Source organism: Amia ocellicauda, chromosome 23 (assembly GCF_036373705.1).
Source record: "Amia ocellicauda isolate fAmiCal2 chromosome 23, fAmiCal2.hap1, whole genome shotgun sequence".
Lineage (NCBI taxonomy): Eukaryota > Metazoa > Chordata > Actinopteri > Amiiformes > Amiidae > Amia > Amia ocellicauda.
In genome coordinates, this window is record NC_089872.1 from 9,558,502 (window position 1) to 9,578,571 (window position 20,070).

At 37.1% G+C, this 20,070-nt stretch overlaps 1 protein-coding gene and 1 pseudogene across 1 annotated transcript in view; one reads left to right on the top strand and one right to left on the bottom strand.

Annotated features, from left to right (window-relative positions):
• The window catches only part of LOC136719428 (inactive phospholipase D5-like), an 83,250-nt gene extending 74,749 nt beyond the window's left edge, over positions 1-8,501 (top strand). Inside the window, exons 9-11 of the mRNA XM_066697348.1 lie at positions 382-547; positions 925-1,015; positions 1,227-8,501. Of these exons, the coding sequence (XP_066553445.1) occupies positions 382-547; positions 925-1,015; positions 1,227-1,498 (529 nt within the window). The 3' untranslated portion in view covers positions 1,499-8,501. The remainder of the gene's footprint in view (positions 1-381; positions 548-924; positions 1,016-1,226) is intronic.
• Positions 8,502-15,693: 7,192 nt separating this feature from the next.
• LOC136719429 (glycine N-acyltransferase-like protein 3) lies at positions 15,694-19,710 on the bottom strand (annotated as a pseudogene).
• Positions 19,711-20,070: the final 360 nt, after the last annotated feature.

Below are 20,070 nucleotides of genomic sequence, written 5' to 3' on the forward strand. Positions count from 1 at the left end.
TATAGTTATGTATTTTGTTATATATAAATGTTAGAAGGAAGTTCCCCACTATATTGCATATCAGGACTCTAATCTCACATTGCCAGAAGCTCAAACAGTCTTGGTTTAAGTTAAATAATTAATCTATGAATTACTTTGTCAAAAGCTTTTGTAAATTAGAATAAGCACTATCATAAATCCTGGATAGTAAAGGTTTTTTTGTTTTTTTTATACCATGTTGCTTTATGTATACATCTACATTTTTATCATTTATTATTCATTCAGTGGAAGAAAACTACACACAATAGATTTAGATGCACTATAATATGCATTAAACAAGAACATGAACATGAAGTTATTTGAAATGTATCCCTTTCTGTGTTTCAATGTTGTCGCTCCCAGATACTGGTCTCGTATTGACGGGATGCTCAGAGAGGCTCTGATCCTGAGACAAATTAAAGTGTGCCTCTTAATAAGCTGCTGGGGACAAACCCACCCTCTGACATTCAACTTTGTGTGGTCTCTGAAGACACTGTGCATGGAAATGGCCAACTGCAGCTTAGAAGTGGTGAGTGAAATCACTGGGAAACTGCAAGGCAGCCACAGAGTGCTTTACAGGTTGAAACAATGAATACAAGTTGTAGAAATACATAAATAAGCCGTTAAGCACAGAAGAGAGAACCTAAAACTCCTCCAGGATGACAGACAAAAAATAAATCACCGGTCGTCCATGGCTTAGGGCCTAGGCTTGATGGTTGCCTCCCCTCCAGGCAGTATAACTTATCAAACAAGCAGCAGAAAAGCAGAAAAAAGAAAGTGAGCAAATGTATAGCAAGACCTTGGCAGAAACCACCAAACACCTTTAAGTAGATTTGCCAGTATCCATAGTAGAATGCAGTGTTCAAGGGAAGCATTCTATGCGTTTCCCCGGTTGTGTCTTTCCAGAAGTTCTTCAGCCCCCGAGCACAAAAGAACGGCACCTTTTATGGAATCAACCGGAACAAATTCATGGTGACGGACAATGCACTTTATATCGGTGGGTATATTTGTGGCATTGAAGACACATGGTGCTTCTATATTCTAAGCTATTGTGATTGATGGAAATCTTCATAAAGAGGTAATATCTGCGGTATGATCAGTCTATAAGGACACAATCGTACACTGTACATGAAAATCGAAATGTAGATCATTGAAAGAATATATTTAAATGGAAATCCTTCACTGTTTCTTTGTTTTTCCACCTCCAGGGAACTTTGACTGGGTGGGTAATGAGTTTGCATACAATGCAGGAGCTGGTCTGGTGATCCACCAAACACAGGGACAAGAAGACCAAAACAGCACCAACATCCTGCAGCAGATCAAGGCCGTGTTTGAGAGAGACTGGAACTCCCGGCACAGCAAAAGCTTACAATCGAACAAGATCCCGGAGTGCATTAAACAGAGAGTGAACCCGTCTGCCTGGCTGAGGACCCCATTCGACAGTACAGATGGCAAAGACAACTTGAACAGCTATCTGTAAACACAAGCCCAAGCTGGAGACGACATCCAAGTTGACTCCAACAATCTTCATAGACCCCACTCTAACAAGGGCATTGGAAACCAAGTCATATATGCACCATGTTTCTCAGTTTCTTCGACAGAGGTTCCTAGCAAGAGGGAACTTGATGCGTTTACTAAATTGTGGTGCCTACATTGAACGTTATGATTTATTTCCAACAACACAAATGGTGCAAATCAAACATCAGCACAACATTTTTGACGATTCCCCTTGAGACTTTAAAAGACACGAGGAGAGAAAGGGAAGGCTTGGTCCAATACCTTTTTGCTTTTAAAACTATACACGGTTCCGTCTGGCATTTTGAGGCGGCCTCGTTGGTATAAATTGACTGTTATGTATAGATCCATACAATGGTGAAGACTTGTTCAACACAGAGAAGTGTTCTTATGAACTACATTTCTCCCTCCAGACAATTGCAAAAGGAGTTGCATGAGAAACTTTACAGTAAAGAAATCTCAGCCTATCAGTTTTGTTCTAAATTACTTTTAATTAGACTACAAAATTAAATACAAGTGTTCCTTTTCCTACTAGCCTTCAGAAGGTCGCTGTACATTAACAATGACAATGGATTTGCTCAAATTGCAAATTGAGCATTATATAATACGGTATAAAACCATACTCTGCACAGCAGCTAATAAAAATGGCTAATCTTGGAATTATGAACCACTACCAGCATAGCGTAAAGCCTACAGAAAAAAGCAGTAAGCTGCACTGGGTTCGAATGTATTTTTTTTTCTCTTTTTTTCTATTTCTTTCCAGGTACTGGGTCGCCACAAGTTTCAGTACTGTTATATTTGATATCCCCTCATTATTTGGGAAAGGCCTTGGAAAACATTATATTAACTTGTTTTTTCTTCTTCATGGGTTTATTTTTAATTGAGCACAGCATTCAAAGGTTTTTATGTTATGAACACAAACCTGGTCGACTTACTGTTCATCTTAGTCACTTTAGATTATTTGGCAATAAAAATAAAGGATAACAAAAGAGACTTAGACTTCTATCAGTCCGTATGGCCTTATTTAAAAAGCAAGAAACATTTCCTACATCTCAAATCAAGTCGATCAAAACACATACAAAGAAATACTCTGCCTCTACACAAACATGTATACATAGTTATGTTAACTATGTAACACAACTATAGATGTTCTAAACATAATGTAGCAAATATAAGCAATCAATATATAATTAATTCCTTCTTGATAAAGCAGGACACCTTATGGAATAGTCCCTAAGACTAACAGAACTGTTTAAACTGTTACCTTCGGATAGATCAAGGCTAGAATGCTGGCAATGGGCACAGAATATACACATAAATTACCACATAAAATACTTAAGTCTTAGAGTTATCATCACAGGAGTAGAACTGCACAGCTCCCACATATCCAGCAGCCTCCCACAGCAACAAATTTATCCTCCGTTATTCATAAATCATTCAGTGAAAACCTACTTGTCTTTCTGAATTTGACCCATGTGATTCTGGAGTCCGTACACCTGCTGAAGCATGGTTCTCAACATCAGGAGTGGGAATCCTGTACTACCAATCCCCTGGCACCTTTGCAGTGTTCATTTTTGCTTTTGCACATAGTTCTGTTTGAATATTTCTTATGAAATTGTACAACCTGATTCATTGAAATTTCTTCAGACTTTCCCGTAAAACAAACCGGCTCTATTTCAGGACTCTGGAAAATGGTCCTACAGATTACAGGAAAAACACTAGCGACTTTTACTTTGCACTTTGCTCCGCGTTTCCCCAGAATGTCATACATGCACCCCAACAATAACCATTTCTGAGTCTTATTAAACTCACATACCCACATAAGGAGGGTTTCAAAAACATGAAGAAGCAATCCTCGGGATAGCTTTTCCTTTCGCTTGGGTTTTAACTTGAATGAGAGAGGTTACATTAGTTTGCACAGGGGAAGAATGAGGGTAAACTGAATTGAAGGCACTTGGGTCCTGGGTCCTGTATTTCCTGTGGAATTAAGTTGAAACTGAAGGAATAATTATGTCACACTCGCAGAATCATGATCATAAAAAAATCCTCTTATTATGATGCACATTTTGTACATCTGTGCTTTAGTAAGCAGATATTTCATTTATGCATGTACAGTGCAAATGGTGGTTAATTAAGCCTTTCCCCCAGTTGATGTATGACCCAGGGCAAGTGAATAGAACTTAAAAAAAAAAAAAAAATGCAATGTTGATTACGAGACTTTCTGAATGTCTACAGCAGAGGTAGGTTGTATCTTCTACCTCATAATGGATTTGTTTTATTTTTTTGTCTCAGTTTCATTATTGTCTAGACATGAGTTTCCATAACCTTCATTCCTGTGATCTTTAAGACAAAATACTTCTAACAAATATGATTGCTAAAGACAAAAGAATTGCAGATGAATATATTTGCATGGTTGCATGTCTTTAGTTTTGATGTTCTCACCTTAAGAGTGAAGAGAAAGTGGAGGCATAGAAGGAGACAAATCCTGCGTGTCCGTTATGAAATCAATAGCATTTTGTGCGTCAGACAGCTGTTTTAAAAAGGATGACATCAACACAAAGACTAAAACTTTTGCATTTTCATTAGTTTTGTTGTGCGTTTTCTTTTGGTTTTTGGTTTTCATTTAAACCTTTGCTACTTGTAGGCCTCATCCCAGAAGCAAATCAGGTACTTGTCATGCTTGATTTATTTATTATTCATACAAAAGTTGAATCAGCATGTATTATCATGAATCATCTTGCTGTTCTTCATATACAACACAATTCCTTTAATAAACTCATAAGTGATAGAGTGGATGTTGCACAGAAGAAAAGCAGTACTTTACATGACACCTGACATTAAAATCAAATTCTGTGGCTGTTCTATCAGCCAGTTATGTGCCAGTGTTGTAAATGCCGAGGGTATAGAAGTGATTGAAGCAGAGGAACAACTCAGAAACATGCTGAGAAATGCATTATTTAGTCCCTCGTAACTCCCTTATGTACCACATCCCAGGTCACTGAGTTAAGTAGTGCCTTTCTTTAAAAAAAAATTAAAAATTGCAGTGAGATTGTTTGTTTTTAAGTTTTAGTATTTTTCACCTCATGTCATACATAATGTTTATATATAATATATATGAATATATATAATCTGTATTTAGAACACAAGTCCGTAAATTTTTTTTAAGAAACAGCACGTCTTTGTAACAGTTATCTTTTGTAACTATTTTGATGGAAAATGGACCTACAAAAACATTTTTTTTAAAGCTTTTCTTTGTCTATCAATTTTATCTATTTTTTACACTAATCAACATGACTCATGTTTTTTATTTCTTTCTATGAAACTGGAAATGCCATATCTGCCAACTGGCATATCTAACTGTTGGTATTAAAAAAGGGGATTTCCATGAGATGTTAATGATCATGCTAAGCATTTTTGTTTTCTTTTTGAGCGGAACTTAGCAAATATCCTTTTATCAAATCAACTGGGTATTATAAAGTCCCTTTACACAGTACATATCTCAATCTTAGAATAGAACTTAAAAAGACTGATACAACATTCAAAGACTGTTTCACCCCTGGAAACCAGCAGGTATTTGAGAATATGACAGCCAAGTGGAACCTATACATACTGCAAAACCAATCAGATCAATCGCCGTAAATTAGATTTTAATGTGTTGTGTAATGAGGGAATTTGTCTGTTTCAATGAACAATGGCTTCGATAAGAACCAACTGCTGCTAATACATCAACTCTCTACTGCCACCTAGGGTTACAAGTCAGCAGTGCTGCTATGCGGGTTTGCTGTGGATGTGTTTTGCACAAGGTTTTGCCAGTGAAAATCAGGCTAATAGAGACGTCATAATGCGAATATTTAGGCAGAATCCAAAGCTTGCTCAATTTTGTACATGCTACTCAAATATTCCTTAAATAGGAGATCCCTAAACAAATGTTTTACTTACTAATACATCAGTTGTGAGTCGAAGATTGCTACTATAAGTACTACACATGTAATTCAGATAGAAATTAAGATCGCTGTATTTCACCTGTACACCTAAAAAAGTGCAAGTTTTTTAATCCAGCAGTGGATGCATAAAGGCTGCTGAATTGAATGACAAAATAAATACAGAAATAATTGCTCTTGAGTGACATGTTTTCTCATAGATGCTAATAACTGACAACCCTTGCTTTTGATTTATGCCAAGATATATGAGTGCCCTTAGGATGATTGAATGTATGAGTTGATACATGATCCAGTGAAATCCATGTCTGAGAAGTGATGACAATTTTTTCTTCAATTCCACAGGCCTTCTTTATAAAGTTCTCCATGAAAATATGGCAGTGGTTTGCTCTTTAAAATGGTCAAAAAATGTATTACTTTGTTTTTTGGGGTTTCGTTTATTTTTTATTTTTATGGAAATCATTGAGCCTGCAATTGCGGTAATTTGAATTCATGAAACCATAGAGTAGCACATTGAGAAAAACTTTCTATGTATTTTACCTCTTGATTGTGCTTTTCAGTGAGTAAGACTGCTTACCTTTAATGGCTTTTTAGTAGACATTTTTAACAAATATTAATGCATGTTCAAAAGCTGAATGGTTAATCATATTTCTACTGAATAAAGTCTTGTATACCTTTTTATTGAAAATCCTGAGTATTAATATATTAGTGCAGGATTTATTTAAACCCACCCAACAAGAATGTCTGAAGGCCTTAATAATGCTGCCTTTCAGTTGAACAGTATCTCCGATAGAGAATTATGGGATTGTTTCTTTCCACAATAAAACCAGGTGTTAGTTATTGGTCACATGGACTGGGGTTATGAAGCTGGTTGGACGTACTGCCATATTCTCTAAAACAACTTTGGAGGTGGCTTATGGTAGAGAAATGCACATCAAAATCTCCAGCAGCAGCTCTGGTGGACATTCCTGCAGTCAGCATGCCAATCACACACACACACACACCCTCAAAACCTGAGACATCTGTGGCCATGTGGCAAAACTACACATTAGAGTGGCCATTTATTGTCCCAAGCACAACGTGCACCTGTACAATTATCATAATGTTTAATCAGCTTCTTGAGATGTCACACCTGTCAGATGGATGGATTATCTTGGCAAAGGAGAAATGCTCCCTACAGGGATGTCAACAAATAATAGATTTGAAAGAAGCTTTTTGTGCATATGGAACATTTCTGGGATCTTTCATTTCAACTCATGAAAAATCTTTACATTGTAGTGGATTTAGTAAGTTCACAGGATACACCGAAGAAGTAACAAGGTTATTGTCAAAAAACATAGATACAGGAGCCCTCCTCTCACCTTTTTATATCTTCAGATAGACATTGGGTTGCAGTTTTATCTTTCAGAAGTGATTTACATGCAGTTGTACAAAATAGATTTAGCACATACATAATTAACATAGACCTGAGTTTGTTATTGTTGTTGTGTTCAATGAGTTGATTGGTGCTGGGCAGCATTCTTCAGGCAGCTGATGCGATTTAAGTTTTTAAGTCCTCAACCAAATATGTGTGCCCCAAAACACACACCCTTTATACTGTTTAACTGTTTCAGCTGATTGAATATCGTAGAAGGCAGTGACTGTTTGAATTAACCCGAAGACAATAGCTGTATACAATCCAAGAAACAATGAGACCGGGACAGAGACAGGGTAACATGACTTTGGTGGATCTTTGTAGCATCCTGAGTAGTGGGTATGAATCTACAGAACAAAATTCTGTAAGAAACTAATAATTAAAGCAGGCCACAGTGAGGAGTAAATGCAAACTAATAATAGCTTTATAGAAAAAACTGAATTAACAACATGAAACCATTAAAAATGTAAAGAAAATAAATGCCACTACAACTCGTAGCATTTATATTTTTGTTCAGTATAGGTTGGCAGTCTCCCCAAAAGGCTTTTGATCAATTTGAACAATCCAGGTCCTTTAAATCTGTTCATTTATGGATAATTTTTTCAAGTATACGTTTCTTTGTGCTTGTCCTTCTCTGAACCTTTTCTAGAGCTCTAGAGCTGCAGTGTTTTCTCCTGTGATCCGGTGAACACAATGTCATAAGTCGCCCTGGATAAGGGCGTCTGCCAAGAAATAAAAATAATAATAATAATAATTATGTTGATAAGAGTTTCCAAGGATCCGTGGTGCTTCCAGGTGTGAAAGACTGCAATACAATATACCCATCCCTTGTTTTTTTGTGAGAACTTCCTGTTCTCAAAAATTAGCTGAAATACATGAAAGCCCTCTCAAAATGATCTTTGAACACAACATTAGAAAAACTATTCAATTTTAGGCTAGACCCGTGTATTCATACCCATATGAATACTTGCATTTTGCATATTTCAATGTATCTGAATGTGTCTAGGTGACATCGGGGTGGGCAGGACTCAATGCAGTGATTCATGGCTGTCTGGTTACAGCAACGTTCAGTAATTTTATCAGTGAATGACTGCCACCAAGAGGGCAATTCCTTTAGCACAGGGGCAGCCTGGTATTGTAAATATTATTTACCATACTGTTTAAAAAACTACGAAATTAAAAGAATTACAGAACTCAGTCAAATTGAAATGAACTGCCTTGAAAACACAGCACAAAGAAGAGCGCAGACAAACACAGTAACATCTGCTAGCTGGGCCTTGACCTTCATTCTGGAGGCCATGATTTATTTTACTAGTGCAGAAGTGTTCTGGGAAAAGTGGACAATTCTGCGATGCTTGAGAAGACTTGTTTTAATATGACAGGATTCTGTAAATACTATGCATTAATCCTGCTATATTCCAGAGTGATCTTTTTTCCTTTTTTGCCTAATTTGGCATGCTACCTGTTTGCACGGCCTGCCTTTGAGAAATATAACTGACTGAACATTTGCAATAAATTCAATGCCGAGAAATGTATATTTATCGTATACTCTAGTAAATGAATGCTACATAAATGTAAATTTGTACTTCACTATCAATAAAAAGTATTTCAAGATATTGCTTGGTATTCATTATTTGAACACAACTTGACAGACTCCCGTAGTCTCTTAATGTCCGTTTGTTCAGCATTATCTGTTGCCTTTAATGCGAAGAGTATTGGTCACTATTTTCAATACAACATCGCCAACCAGGTTCACACTTTACATCTTGGGTCCTCCTGATCTCAAGGTAATACCACAGCTTAGAGCAGGGTTCAGTTCAATCAGATTTTCCTTTTCAGCCACTAATAATTAATGTCAACCCACACAGCCCTGTAAGCCAGATCCTCTGTGAAGCCCAGGTCTTTAAACAGCCTGTAGGACACCTTATTATCATCTTCAATGAAGCAGAAGACTGGGTACACCTGGGCAAGAAGGCTCTTTGAAATGGTGCTGATTACGATCTTAGAGTAGCCCTTCCTTCTGTGCTCTGGCAGGGTGTACAGCAGCCCCAGGGTACCAGAAGAGTAAGTCATGATCCAGGAGATGGGCTGTCCGCATTCATCCACAACATGAAGGCAAGTTCCTTATCAAGCCTCTTATCATATTGACACTCCTCTCCCTGCCAAATTTCCAGCTCCGGTTCACCAGCTCCACATGAGACTCGTTCAGCGAGGAAATCCTGTGCGTTGCACTACTGACCGACAAGAGCAAGAAAGAGGGAGATCATTCATACAAAGAGTAAGTGTGAAGTGCGAGTGAGGCCTGCGTGTCCTCAGGTCCAGATAAATCAGTTTTAACATCTTTTAACCCATCCGGTTAAAAATCTATAAAAATATTTGAGTACCTATCGTTTCTTTCTCTTTCAATCTACACTTCTATTTATTGATTTTTTTAAAGGAAAATATGGCCAATCGGGAAGGTGTTACCCTATTGAGAAGCATTTACCTGTCTACGGAGGTTTTGGATGGCGCACATCACAACCTGGAAGAGAAACCATGAGCAGCCAATCAAGTAAAAACAAGTATAAACTGGTCAGTATTTCCCCAATTATTATTAGAGATGCGCCGATCTGATAATCCGTATCGGTCCGATACAGGCCAAAAACACTGGATCGGATATCAGAAATAATAGATGTTGTAATCCGATAGGATCCAATGACAAATCTAGCCTGAAACTTTGCCTTAAAGTGGAACTCCACCGAAAATCAGTATTTTCTCAGGTTATTCTATAAGTAGAAACATATTCTGTGCAGTGAGTTTTTCATGTCCAACTCATTCTATTCACCAGAAATCAGAGATTGAAAAATATACCGTGACGTCACCAGGGTCCTAACTATGGAACTGCTTTCCTGAGAGTCAAAGGGGGAAATTGTAAAAGTCACGAAAATCATTACAAAATAACATTTTATGCACGTCCGATTGGACCCATCATACTATTTTTCCGAAAGAACCATGGGTTTGTATTCATAAAAAGTGTATTTCACCACCCAGAACTGTCGCTATTATTGAACATGATTATTGTATTTCAGCACCGCAGTGCGGCTACAGCACAGGGCGAACTGCGCATGCGTGTTCTCCACAGATCCTGCACTGCGCTGGAGCCACACGGTGGTGCTGGAATAAAATAATCCTGTTCAATAATAGCGACCTCAGGAAACCTCAGTCACATAGAGGGCATAACAGTCACATTAGAGCAAGGGTCCTGCAGGTTAAGGATGTGGAAACATCATTACTTTTAATGACTTTTCATAGTCTTAATTACTGACTTTTTAATTACCTGGATCAAAGTGTTCTAGGATTATAATAGTTGCATCGACAAATTCCATACAAGCACAATCGGTGGAATTCTGCAGATCTGCGCATATCTGCGGAAATCTGCGCTACAAGAACGCGACCAGTGTCTTCCTCACAGAGACGAAAACGCTGTTAAGTGTGTAATATGTGCAGTGCAATTAAACTACCATACATCTACAGCTGGTGTGTTAACCCACCTAAAAGCCAAACACCCTTGTGTGAAACTAGTAATAAAAAAGGAAAGAGGAGCAACAAACACATTCATATTATTAAACTATTATTCATATTTATATTTTCATTTAAAAGAGTTTCACTAAATAAAAGGAAGCAGCATTATTGCATGAGTCATGTTGTTGTGGGCTTTGTATTTTTTCCTTTAAGGAAATAGAGAATTTGTTTCACATCATCCATACATATGGCATATTAACAGCTCAGTAGTAAACAAAAATATCGGATTGGTATCGGTATCGGCATATATTAAAGGTTGAGGTATCGGTATCGGATCGTGCTATCGAGCCATCCCTAATCATTATAATATGGAATTTAAGGTTGCACTATTTATTTATTTATTTATTTATTGGTCGTTTAAGGGGGACGGCTCATATTTTCACAGCCAGGCCAAGACCAAAATGGAAACTTTCACAAATGACCAACCTGTCACCTCTCTGAGTTTAATTTATTCTTAGAGGACACTTCCTGCTCCTCATTATTCAAAATGCGATGGGGTACGAGTTACACATTGTGAGGTCTATGTTTTGATTTGGTCCAGGCCCCCTCACAGTTAAAAGATTAGTTATGGTGAAAGAAAAATCCGCCCCACAGCTTTGATTGGTTGGTACAGTTGCTCAGACATGTGGTGCTACAGTATTCGTAATTTAGTGCCTTTGAACCATTAATTCTAAAAGACATTTCATAGCTATATCTAACTAAAGAAAAGCATTAGTCCAATTATATAGCTGAGATCCCAGGACTGGATAGTGATACACTTGGAAATCTATTCTTGTCAAGAGCTAAAAACAGAACTGGCAAAGCTGTGCTGAAGGAAAAATGACATGGGAATACCAATGACAAAACATATTCTTCAGCTTGTCTTCATCTTTTGTAAACATGTAGAGCTCTAGAAACCACAGCTGAACAATATATAGCACCATTTAAATGACTGTTCAAAGGATTTGAAATGGGGTCTCTGTAGGATTTTCAATTCACAGTGGAGGATACAGACTGCAAACGTATGGAGAACAGAACAGATTCATTTGGTTTCCATCTCTATTTCTCGTTATTTTCCAGCCACTGTTCCGTAAAGCTGCGGATTTTGACCGTTGTTCAAAACAAGAAGGAAAATGGGTTCCTTACTCGGCTGCATGAATAAACCAAACACTGCTCCCTAAATTAAAATCTGAGCCAGAGGTTATATTATCATGGGAGGCGACATCTTCCACAGACAAGCTTATACCTTTTGAGATGGTTGACATATAACGGTCTTAAAGTCTGCCCAGGAATCCACCCAAACCTTGTCAGAATTTTCTTCTCTTCTGTTGTTGTTGATAATGTGTCCATAGATCTGAAGGTAAAACAGAAATCTTGAGCAGATTGAATTGTTAAGATTAGAATACACCATGTGGAAAGCTAAACTTGAGCATTGAACTTGATGGTTTTAATAAAGCCATACGTTCCTAAAGTTCTTCACTTTCTACCCAGCGAGCACAACAATGAGGACTTAGATGTGCTTTGTCTGTTTACATGTGGTAGGTGGCAGGCGTGATGTCATTTACAGAATTTGCTATTCTTCCCCTTAACACCACTGGATATAGAGTTCAGGTGCAGTCGGTTACCAGTTGTGATTGTGGGAAGAAGTCTTTCAAGATTGCTTCTGTTTTTTTCATCTGTGTCTGGGTTAATTGCTTCATTGCACTGCAGCTTACCTGTACAACAAATGGCACAGGCCAAGTCACACACAAAAGTAGGCAGAAGAACAGATTTGATTAATTTTAATTTCAGGATGTTGAATAATGGGGCACTGTATAATTGCAAAAAACTGAAAGTGTACGCCTCCTATCTTTATTATTTGTAAATAAACAATATAACTTACACCGATCAGCCATAACATTATGACCACTGACAGGTGAAGTGAATAACACTGAATAATCTCCTTATCATGGCATCTGTCAGTAGGTGGGATATATTAGGCAGCAAGTGAACATTTTGTCCTCAAAGTTGATGTGTTAGAAGCAGGAAAAATGGGCAGCGTAAGGATCTGAGCGACTTTGACAAGGGCCAAATTGTGATGGCTAGACGACTGGGTCAGAGCATCTCCAAAACTGCAGCTCTTGTGGGGTGTTCCCGGTCTGCAGTGGTCAGTACCTATCAAAGTGGTCCAAGGAAGGAAAAGCGATGAACCAGCAGCAGGGTCATGGGCGGCCAAGGCTCATTGATGCACGTGGGGAGCGAAGACTGGCCCGTGTTGTCCGATCCAACAGACGAGCTACTGTAGCTCAAATTGCTGAACAAGTTATTGCTGGTTCTGATAGAAAGGTGTCAGAACACACAGTGCATCGCAGTTTGTTGCGTATGGGGCTGCGTAGCTGCAGACCAGTCAGGGTGCCCATGCTGACCCCTGTCCACTGCCAAAAGCGCCTACAATGGGCACGTGAGCATCAGAACTGGACCACGGAGAAATGGAAGAAGGTGGCCTGGTCTGATGATTCATGAGTTCAAGGTGTTGACTTGTCTCAATGTCTAAAAACCTAATCGATCAAACCCCATTGAAGTTTGCATTTAAAATATAAATGCAAATTGGTGGAAAACAATATATATATATATATATATATATATATATATATATATATATATATATTGGGTTGGTGTGTTAAATCAGTAGTGTATACCTGAATGGTTTAAAAATTATAAATATTAAATTGTCAAAAAGTCGTATGTAGGCTATTATTTCTCGCTTTTTTGTACAATTAATGAAGTACTTATTAGGGTGGTTTAATACCAATTCTTGAAACTGAAGGAGGACAAGGCAAGGTAGAGGCATGTATCAGACGTTATTCATTATTTATTTCACCTCAGCTGTTGTGTCGATTGATGCTTGTGTGACCTCAATCCACGCAATAAGCTATAGCTATTATCGAACTCATTTTCAATCGGAATCAGTAGTTAGCTTTGAAATCAACATAACATACCATGTAAGCAGATAACCAAATGCTATGGTGCAAGGACATAATTAATTACCTGCTGACTATTCTAATGCTGCTGCAATGTGATAATTGATGCATTACATTTTTGCACAAGAAAATATGTGACGCTCCACCACAAAACCATTCGGAAACACAACCATTTCTACGCATTTTGTCTGAGAAAATAGTATATATCCTGAAATTGTCACATTTTAAAAGTGCAAGTTAACAGGTCTGTTTATTGTGGGTTTCAAGGTAAAGTAAGTTGCTGATGGACGATTCACGGTTAATGGCAATGCGGATCACTTGTGTTTCCTATTATCATTATGCTCTCTATATTATTGTGGGTCTGTTGTGCACTGTTCAGTACTGTACATCATGTTGTAATTCAAGCTTTATCAAGCACTTCTATTCACGGCTGTGTAGCTCCATCAGTGAAATGGAAAACCACTCGGTAAGATCATTAAAACAAAGTATTGAACAACAAGGCGTAAAGCATAAAACACTCCTTTGCCCTTTGCATTGCTACAGCAGCTCGTCTCTATAGTGCGTATTGTCTTGAGTGAGGTCAAAGCACACAAGTCAGCGATATGTGTGCTACATTTCATGTAATATGATGGATATAAGTGTATATCGCTGAGGAGTTTATGAAGAGAAGAGAGACTGATTGATGCGGGAACTGAGAGAAAGAAGCACAGGGATTAATACTCGGGAGAGAGAGACCTCTGGTGGTGATCTGAAGGAATAGCAGGTGAGACCGTGACAATAACTTTGTGAGGAATTAACATTTCTTAACAAATTATATATAAAGCAATAATCCAGCTCAATCAGATTAATTAATAATATAATGTTGGTGATGTGGTGGGGGGTCACATCACTTTGATGTGATGCCAGTTGTCATCAAAATGATGAAAATGATTAGCTAGATTAGGGGAAGTGACCCAATAAAGCCCACATACCATGTAAGTCCACTTGCTATTTTATTTTGAAATACAAAAATGACAGGAAATATTAGAAGGTTGGTCTGTTTCAGAGCAAATGCACAAAGTTGTTACTGTCATGTTACTTTTTATTTGGAGCCAATCACATTTTTTTTTTTGAGTTATTTATGACTTTGTGCTGTCACAAATGTCACCCCAAAACTTTGCTTTATGATGGGCCCTCCCAAGAAGCCATTTTTCTGGAATTTGGTGACCAAACATGAATATTGATAAGAATTATAAAAGTAAGAGAGTCATAAATCAAATGAAACCTTATATGATTAATTTATTTGGTATTTGAAAACCCTTTTTGTATTTGAAAATATAGATTTCATGAGTTTCCGGAGCGAGCGCAGGACACTGTCAGAGTGATGCAGGTAGATGCAGCAGAACAACACAAAATGTGAAAAACTGTTGATGACCATAGTAAATCAAAACATTTTAGAAGCTTCTTCAGATAAAACAATATTTAATGTTCTATCAATTATAATTTTAAAATGTCATTGTTTTTGTCATATGGGCTTAAAAGGAACATCACACTTGAAAAGCCCATTAGCACGTGGCTTTAAAGCAGAATACTAACAATAATAAAACACGGTCTAACTTGTAAGGAATAATGTATTTTATTTATTATAAAGATATTACATATTTACATTAACTATACAAAATTATTGATGTTAATTTCCCATGGATCACTGTTGTTCTTAATAAGCCCACTAAGCCCAGAATCCATTGTACCTCATATTAGAAAAAACTTTAAATTAATTAATATTACTCAGAATACATCCTTTTCATTCATGAACTTAGCTACTTGCCTTATTTTCATTATGGGGACAAAATGAATAGGAAAAAATTATAGGGACTGCAATAACATGATGGAAGCTTGCTGTTAATTTCATGTGGCTCACGGATGGACAGAGACCAAGGCCAGAGAAAATGGGCTTGTGTTTCTCCGGCTCCCATCTCACCTCACCCATATCCTCCAGCCACTGTCTTGTGTTTGGTAAAGTCAAAAGTAGGGATGATCTGGGCCGATATTCATATAACAAGATCATACAATACCAATATTGTCCTATTATTTATTGGCCTATAGAACAAGAGCAGGTCTGGGGTGGGGGGACTGTGCCTCATTCATATTTTGTTAAAACTAAAAGTAGAATAGAACAAATCAAAGAGAAATATCGGTCAGAAATATTGGCCATTGTAAAGCAATCAGCCGATAGCTGATATAGTAATTTCTTGCCATATTGGCCCGATACAGATCGCTGGCCTATTGATTGGTGCATCCCTACTCAAGGCTAGGGCCAGCCCTGACACTAATAGTTGACATCAAACCACACAGCCCTGTATGTCGGCTCCTCTGTGAAACCCAGGCCTTTAAACAACCTGTAGGACACCTTGTTCTCCTCTTCAATGTAGCAGTAGACTGGGTACCCCTGGGCACGAAGGCTCTTTGAAATGGTGCTGATCAGTATCTTAGCGTAGCCCTTCCCTCTGTGCTCAGGCAGGGTGTACAGCAGCCCCAGAGCACAGTAATCGTACATCAGCACCCAGGAGATTGGGTTTCCTTTGTCATCTGTGATGCAACACGAGGGGAAGTCGGTGATCAGTTTTCTCACTATCCTAAATCCATTTTCATTGCCTCCAAATTTCCAGGTGTTGTTCACCAGATCAACGTGCGACTCGTTGAGTGATGACACTGACAAAAGACGGCAACACAGGTTCATCATTAAAGGAAGGAGTGTTGATGTCAATAATACAATCATATGGGCAACATTATATCCACAACCGTATAATAGCCAAAAGGATTGGTTTACACACTACTGTTTGGAGAAGTGGAAGCAAGCTGGTTTTAAAAGGCTTGGGATCATAAAAGCCTGCTGGCCTCCCGGTGAATCTAATTACAAGCAGCTCCCAATTAAGCATGAGCATCAAAGGACAACCACAGTTAGATGGGTTTAGTTCTAACTTACTTCTCCAATCATTTCAGGAACAAAGGACACAAATTGATCAGTATCGTTAACTAATGCACAGTGAGGGGAAAATGGCAGATGATGTTTTGGTCTGAATAATTTTAGTTGGCAGTGTCATATCTCTGCACCAGAATTGTTGCTATCTTCTAGATCTATGGTTAAATGTGTACTTTCTCCTCCTTAAAATCTCACCCACAACATGCTTGTATTTGCACTTCAGCATGTGCCTTCTTCATCCAAAGTTATAATGCAGCTTTCCTAAGTAAGTCATGTTAATATTTCACCCACACCTGGTGCATGGACTTTTGTACTTCTTTGTTTGCTTTATTTTATGAGGGAATCTTCAAACTGGGCTATGGTTCATCAGGTATATGTAGATTTGCAGTACCTATTGACAGTGAGGTCAGGCAGTTGCCCTGGGTCCTGTAAAGTCATTAAATGCACCAAGCTATATATTCTCATTGAGACAAGTCGAAAGGCAGAGATTTCCTTCAACATGGCATGGTGGCAAGCATCAATTCCTGTGAGAGCACAAAATGTTACTAATGTTCAGAAAGAAATTCAGAACTATGCTTTCCATTATATTACATTAATATCTCACATAAATATTTATCATCCACTCCTACCTCAGCAATCACTTTTCAAAAGCTAACAATAGTGAAGTGCTGTGTTGGGGTTTGGCTGTCATTTCTGTATCCTAACACAATTTCACAGTTTTTCAAGTTAGATGTTAACATTTGCTTGTTTGAAAAACATATGCATCCATTTAAAACATACCTCCTATCAGGAAAGCTTCATTCCAGTCAATAACACCACCTGACAACATTGTCCTGAGATTGTCCTCATCTGTGCTGAAGACGGTAACGGTTTTATGGTATTCAGCTGATCTTTTGTTCTGCTCAAAGAACAAGAGGAAATTGGATTTCATTAAAAATCATAAACCCAAGTTTAAAACATTACATAGAAAACAAGGCAAGGTTATGTTTTAATTCATGAATGCTTTTATGGGAGTTACACATGCTATTTGAAAGCTTGATATAGTATGTGTGTGAAAAACTAAATTTCACATTACTAGGGTTTAAAAGCCTAACTGTGTTTCTCTTTTACTCCTTGTACCTGACAAAGGCTGACACAGCTTTTCTCAACTGCATAGATGGTTTCTCTCATGGCAAAATGTAGCTCTTCTCTCTAAGGCTCTGCATTCTGTTGTTGGACTGCATCTTGTTGTTTAACAAACCTTGATGTGTTAGCATCCTTTATCAGGAGGGTATTCATTCATAAGACTAGGTAGTAAGTAATTTAAATGTCTCTTGTTAATTAGTTGTAATCTGCTTAGTATGCTTGTTTGCACCACCCTTACGGAAATTTAATATATGCAGAATATATTTTTCAAAATATATTATTGGAAAAAACTATATATTTTAATATATCTGTTTCAATACACTGTCATGTATTCCTGGAAAATATATTACAATATACTGTAATATACTGCAATATATTTTAAAATATGTAAATTATTGCCATTTTTGTATATTGTGATATATTTTTCTAAATATATGAATATATTTTAAATATTATGAAAACATCAAAATATATTTTAATATATGTTACAATATATTGTCCTATCATCCTGGAACTTATAATATACTACAATATATTTTAATATATATACATTATTGCTGTGTTTGTAAATTGATATATTTTACAAAACATATGAAATTAAAGTTAAAATTAGCTTTATTGGCATGACCAGAGTCCTCTACAATACAACAGAGTAATTCAATAACATCATAATATAAACAGGGATGTGAAAATACAAACACGGAATTAAGCAATATATAAGAAATACATTATCAAGATATTTTAATATATACATTACAATATATTGTATTTTCTGGAAAATATATTACAGTATCTTATAATATACTTCAAAATATGTAAATTGCAGTTTTTGTATATTGTGGAATACATTAAGATATATTTAAAACATAAAAATGTGAATTAGGGCCACTTTTATAGATTGAAACACATAACTATATATTTTATAAATATATTGTTAACATACTATATAAATATATTGTTAACATACTTTTAAATATGAAACACACACCTTGATTGTCCTCTTAACCACTTCAACTCCAGATGAAAAAATGAAAACCCTTCCCAGGTACCAGATTTTGAAGATAATGTTTTAACACCTGACATAAATATATGATGGATGAAAAAAAGAACCAAAATGTGTTTTTCATTAACCCTTTATGCTCCCATGTACATGTCCATGTTCAAGAGAGAAAAACATGTTTTTGTTAGAACAAATAAAACAATGCAAATGCGATATACATAACTTTTTAGTTTACAATAGTATACTTTATAATAACTATTTTTTGTAATAAAAACAAGCACAAATACAAATAAGTATGTATTTTGAACTAAATATATGTTACATTATATTGCATGATATGTCCACTTATTTTTATAATATATTGCAATATATTTCCTTTCCGTATGGGCAATCAAGAAGGAAATCATCTTCTCGGTCTTGCTTACAACCAATAAATACCAAATGTAACTAGGAAATGATGAGACTGTCTAGGAACCTTCTCCTGTCAGGCTCCCCTGTAGCTGACGGAATAAAGAATCAACCTTCTACCACATTCAGCAAGTATAGTCCTTCTAGTCTTTCTTTCATAAACACTCTTCAGTATTTAACTGGAAAAAAACACACACACACACCTTCAAGTCTGGTCGACAGATTATTGTTTTAAAATCAGGCCAGGCATCCACCACTACCTCCAGACCGTGCGGCTTATTCCTGTTAATGCTAAACACATGGCCATACACCTACAATGAAGGGAGGAATACAAGGTAATCTGTAAGTCTGATATTTATTAACCCTTCAAAAATTAAACTGCCTAGCTTATGTCTCTGTGTCCTTGTTTGTTTGTGTATACTGTCTTTGCTGGATATCGTGCTCAGGGGCTCAAGTCTGTCAAACTGATACACTATGCATGCATGTGGGTCTATCTCAGCTATGCATGAGAAAGCTAAAAATCAGACCCATCATTTGTGCACTTGCTTCCCGACCATCAGAAGTCTTTTGACAAGCCGTTTTCAGATGAGTGGGTTAGCATGTCAAATAACTAGCTGATTTAAATGTAGAAGTAACAATGTATATAACAACACCACCTCTTATTTTCTGTGGTTTCTTTGCAAGACTTTTATTTATTCATGTTATGTTATGTAAGTTATATGTTTGTTTCTATACTCATTTATGTGGATGCCTACCTTTAGACTTTGTGTAAAATAGCATTTCAGCGATGCCTACATGGTCTTTAGTTCTTCTGTGGTTAAAATCTTCATCTTCCTGCTGCTCTCTCTGCCCAGTGTTCTTTGATTTCAAGATCAACAAAATCTAATGATCATAGACTGCAATAAGCGAGCCTCCCTTTTACATGTTTTATTGCCTTTAATTGTAGATAAAAATTAAATTATCGACCACAGCATGACGTAAAGGAGCATTGCCGTATAACACATGAAAATAAAAAAACTGCTTATCAGCTTAAACCCAAGATTCTGCTGTCCCCTTGTGGTTCTGTTGAACAATTTGTTCGTTTGTTAAGATCAATGGTGACTAATTGAATTATCAGTAGAGCTCTACGATTGGTGGAAAGACCACTGGCTCCTCCCCCCAAACACACTTAATACGCAGGGTCCCCAGAT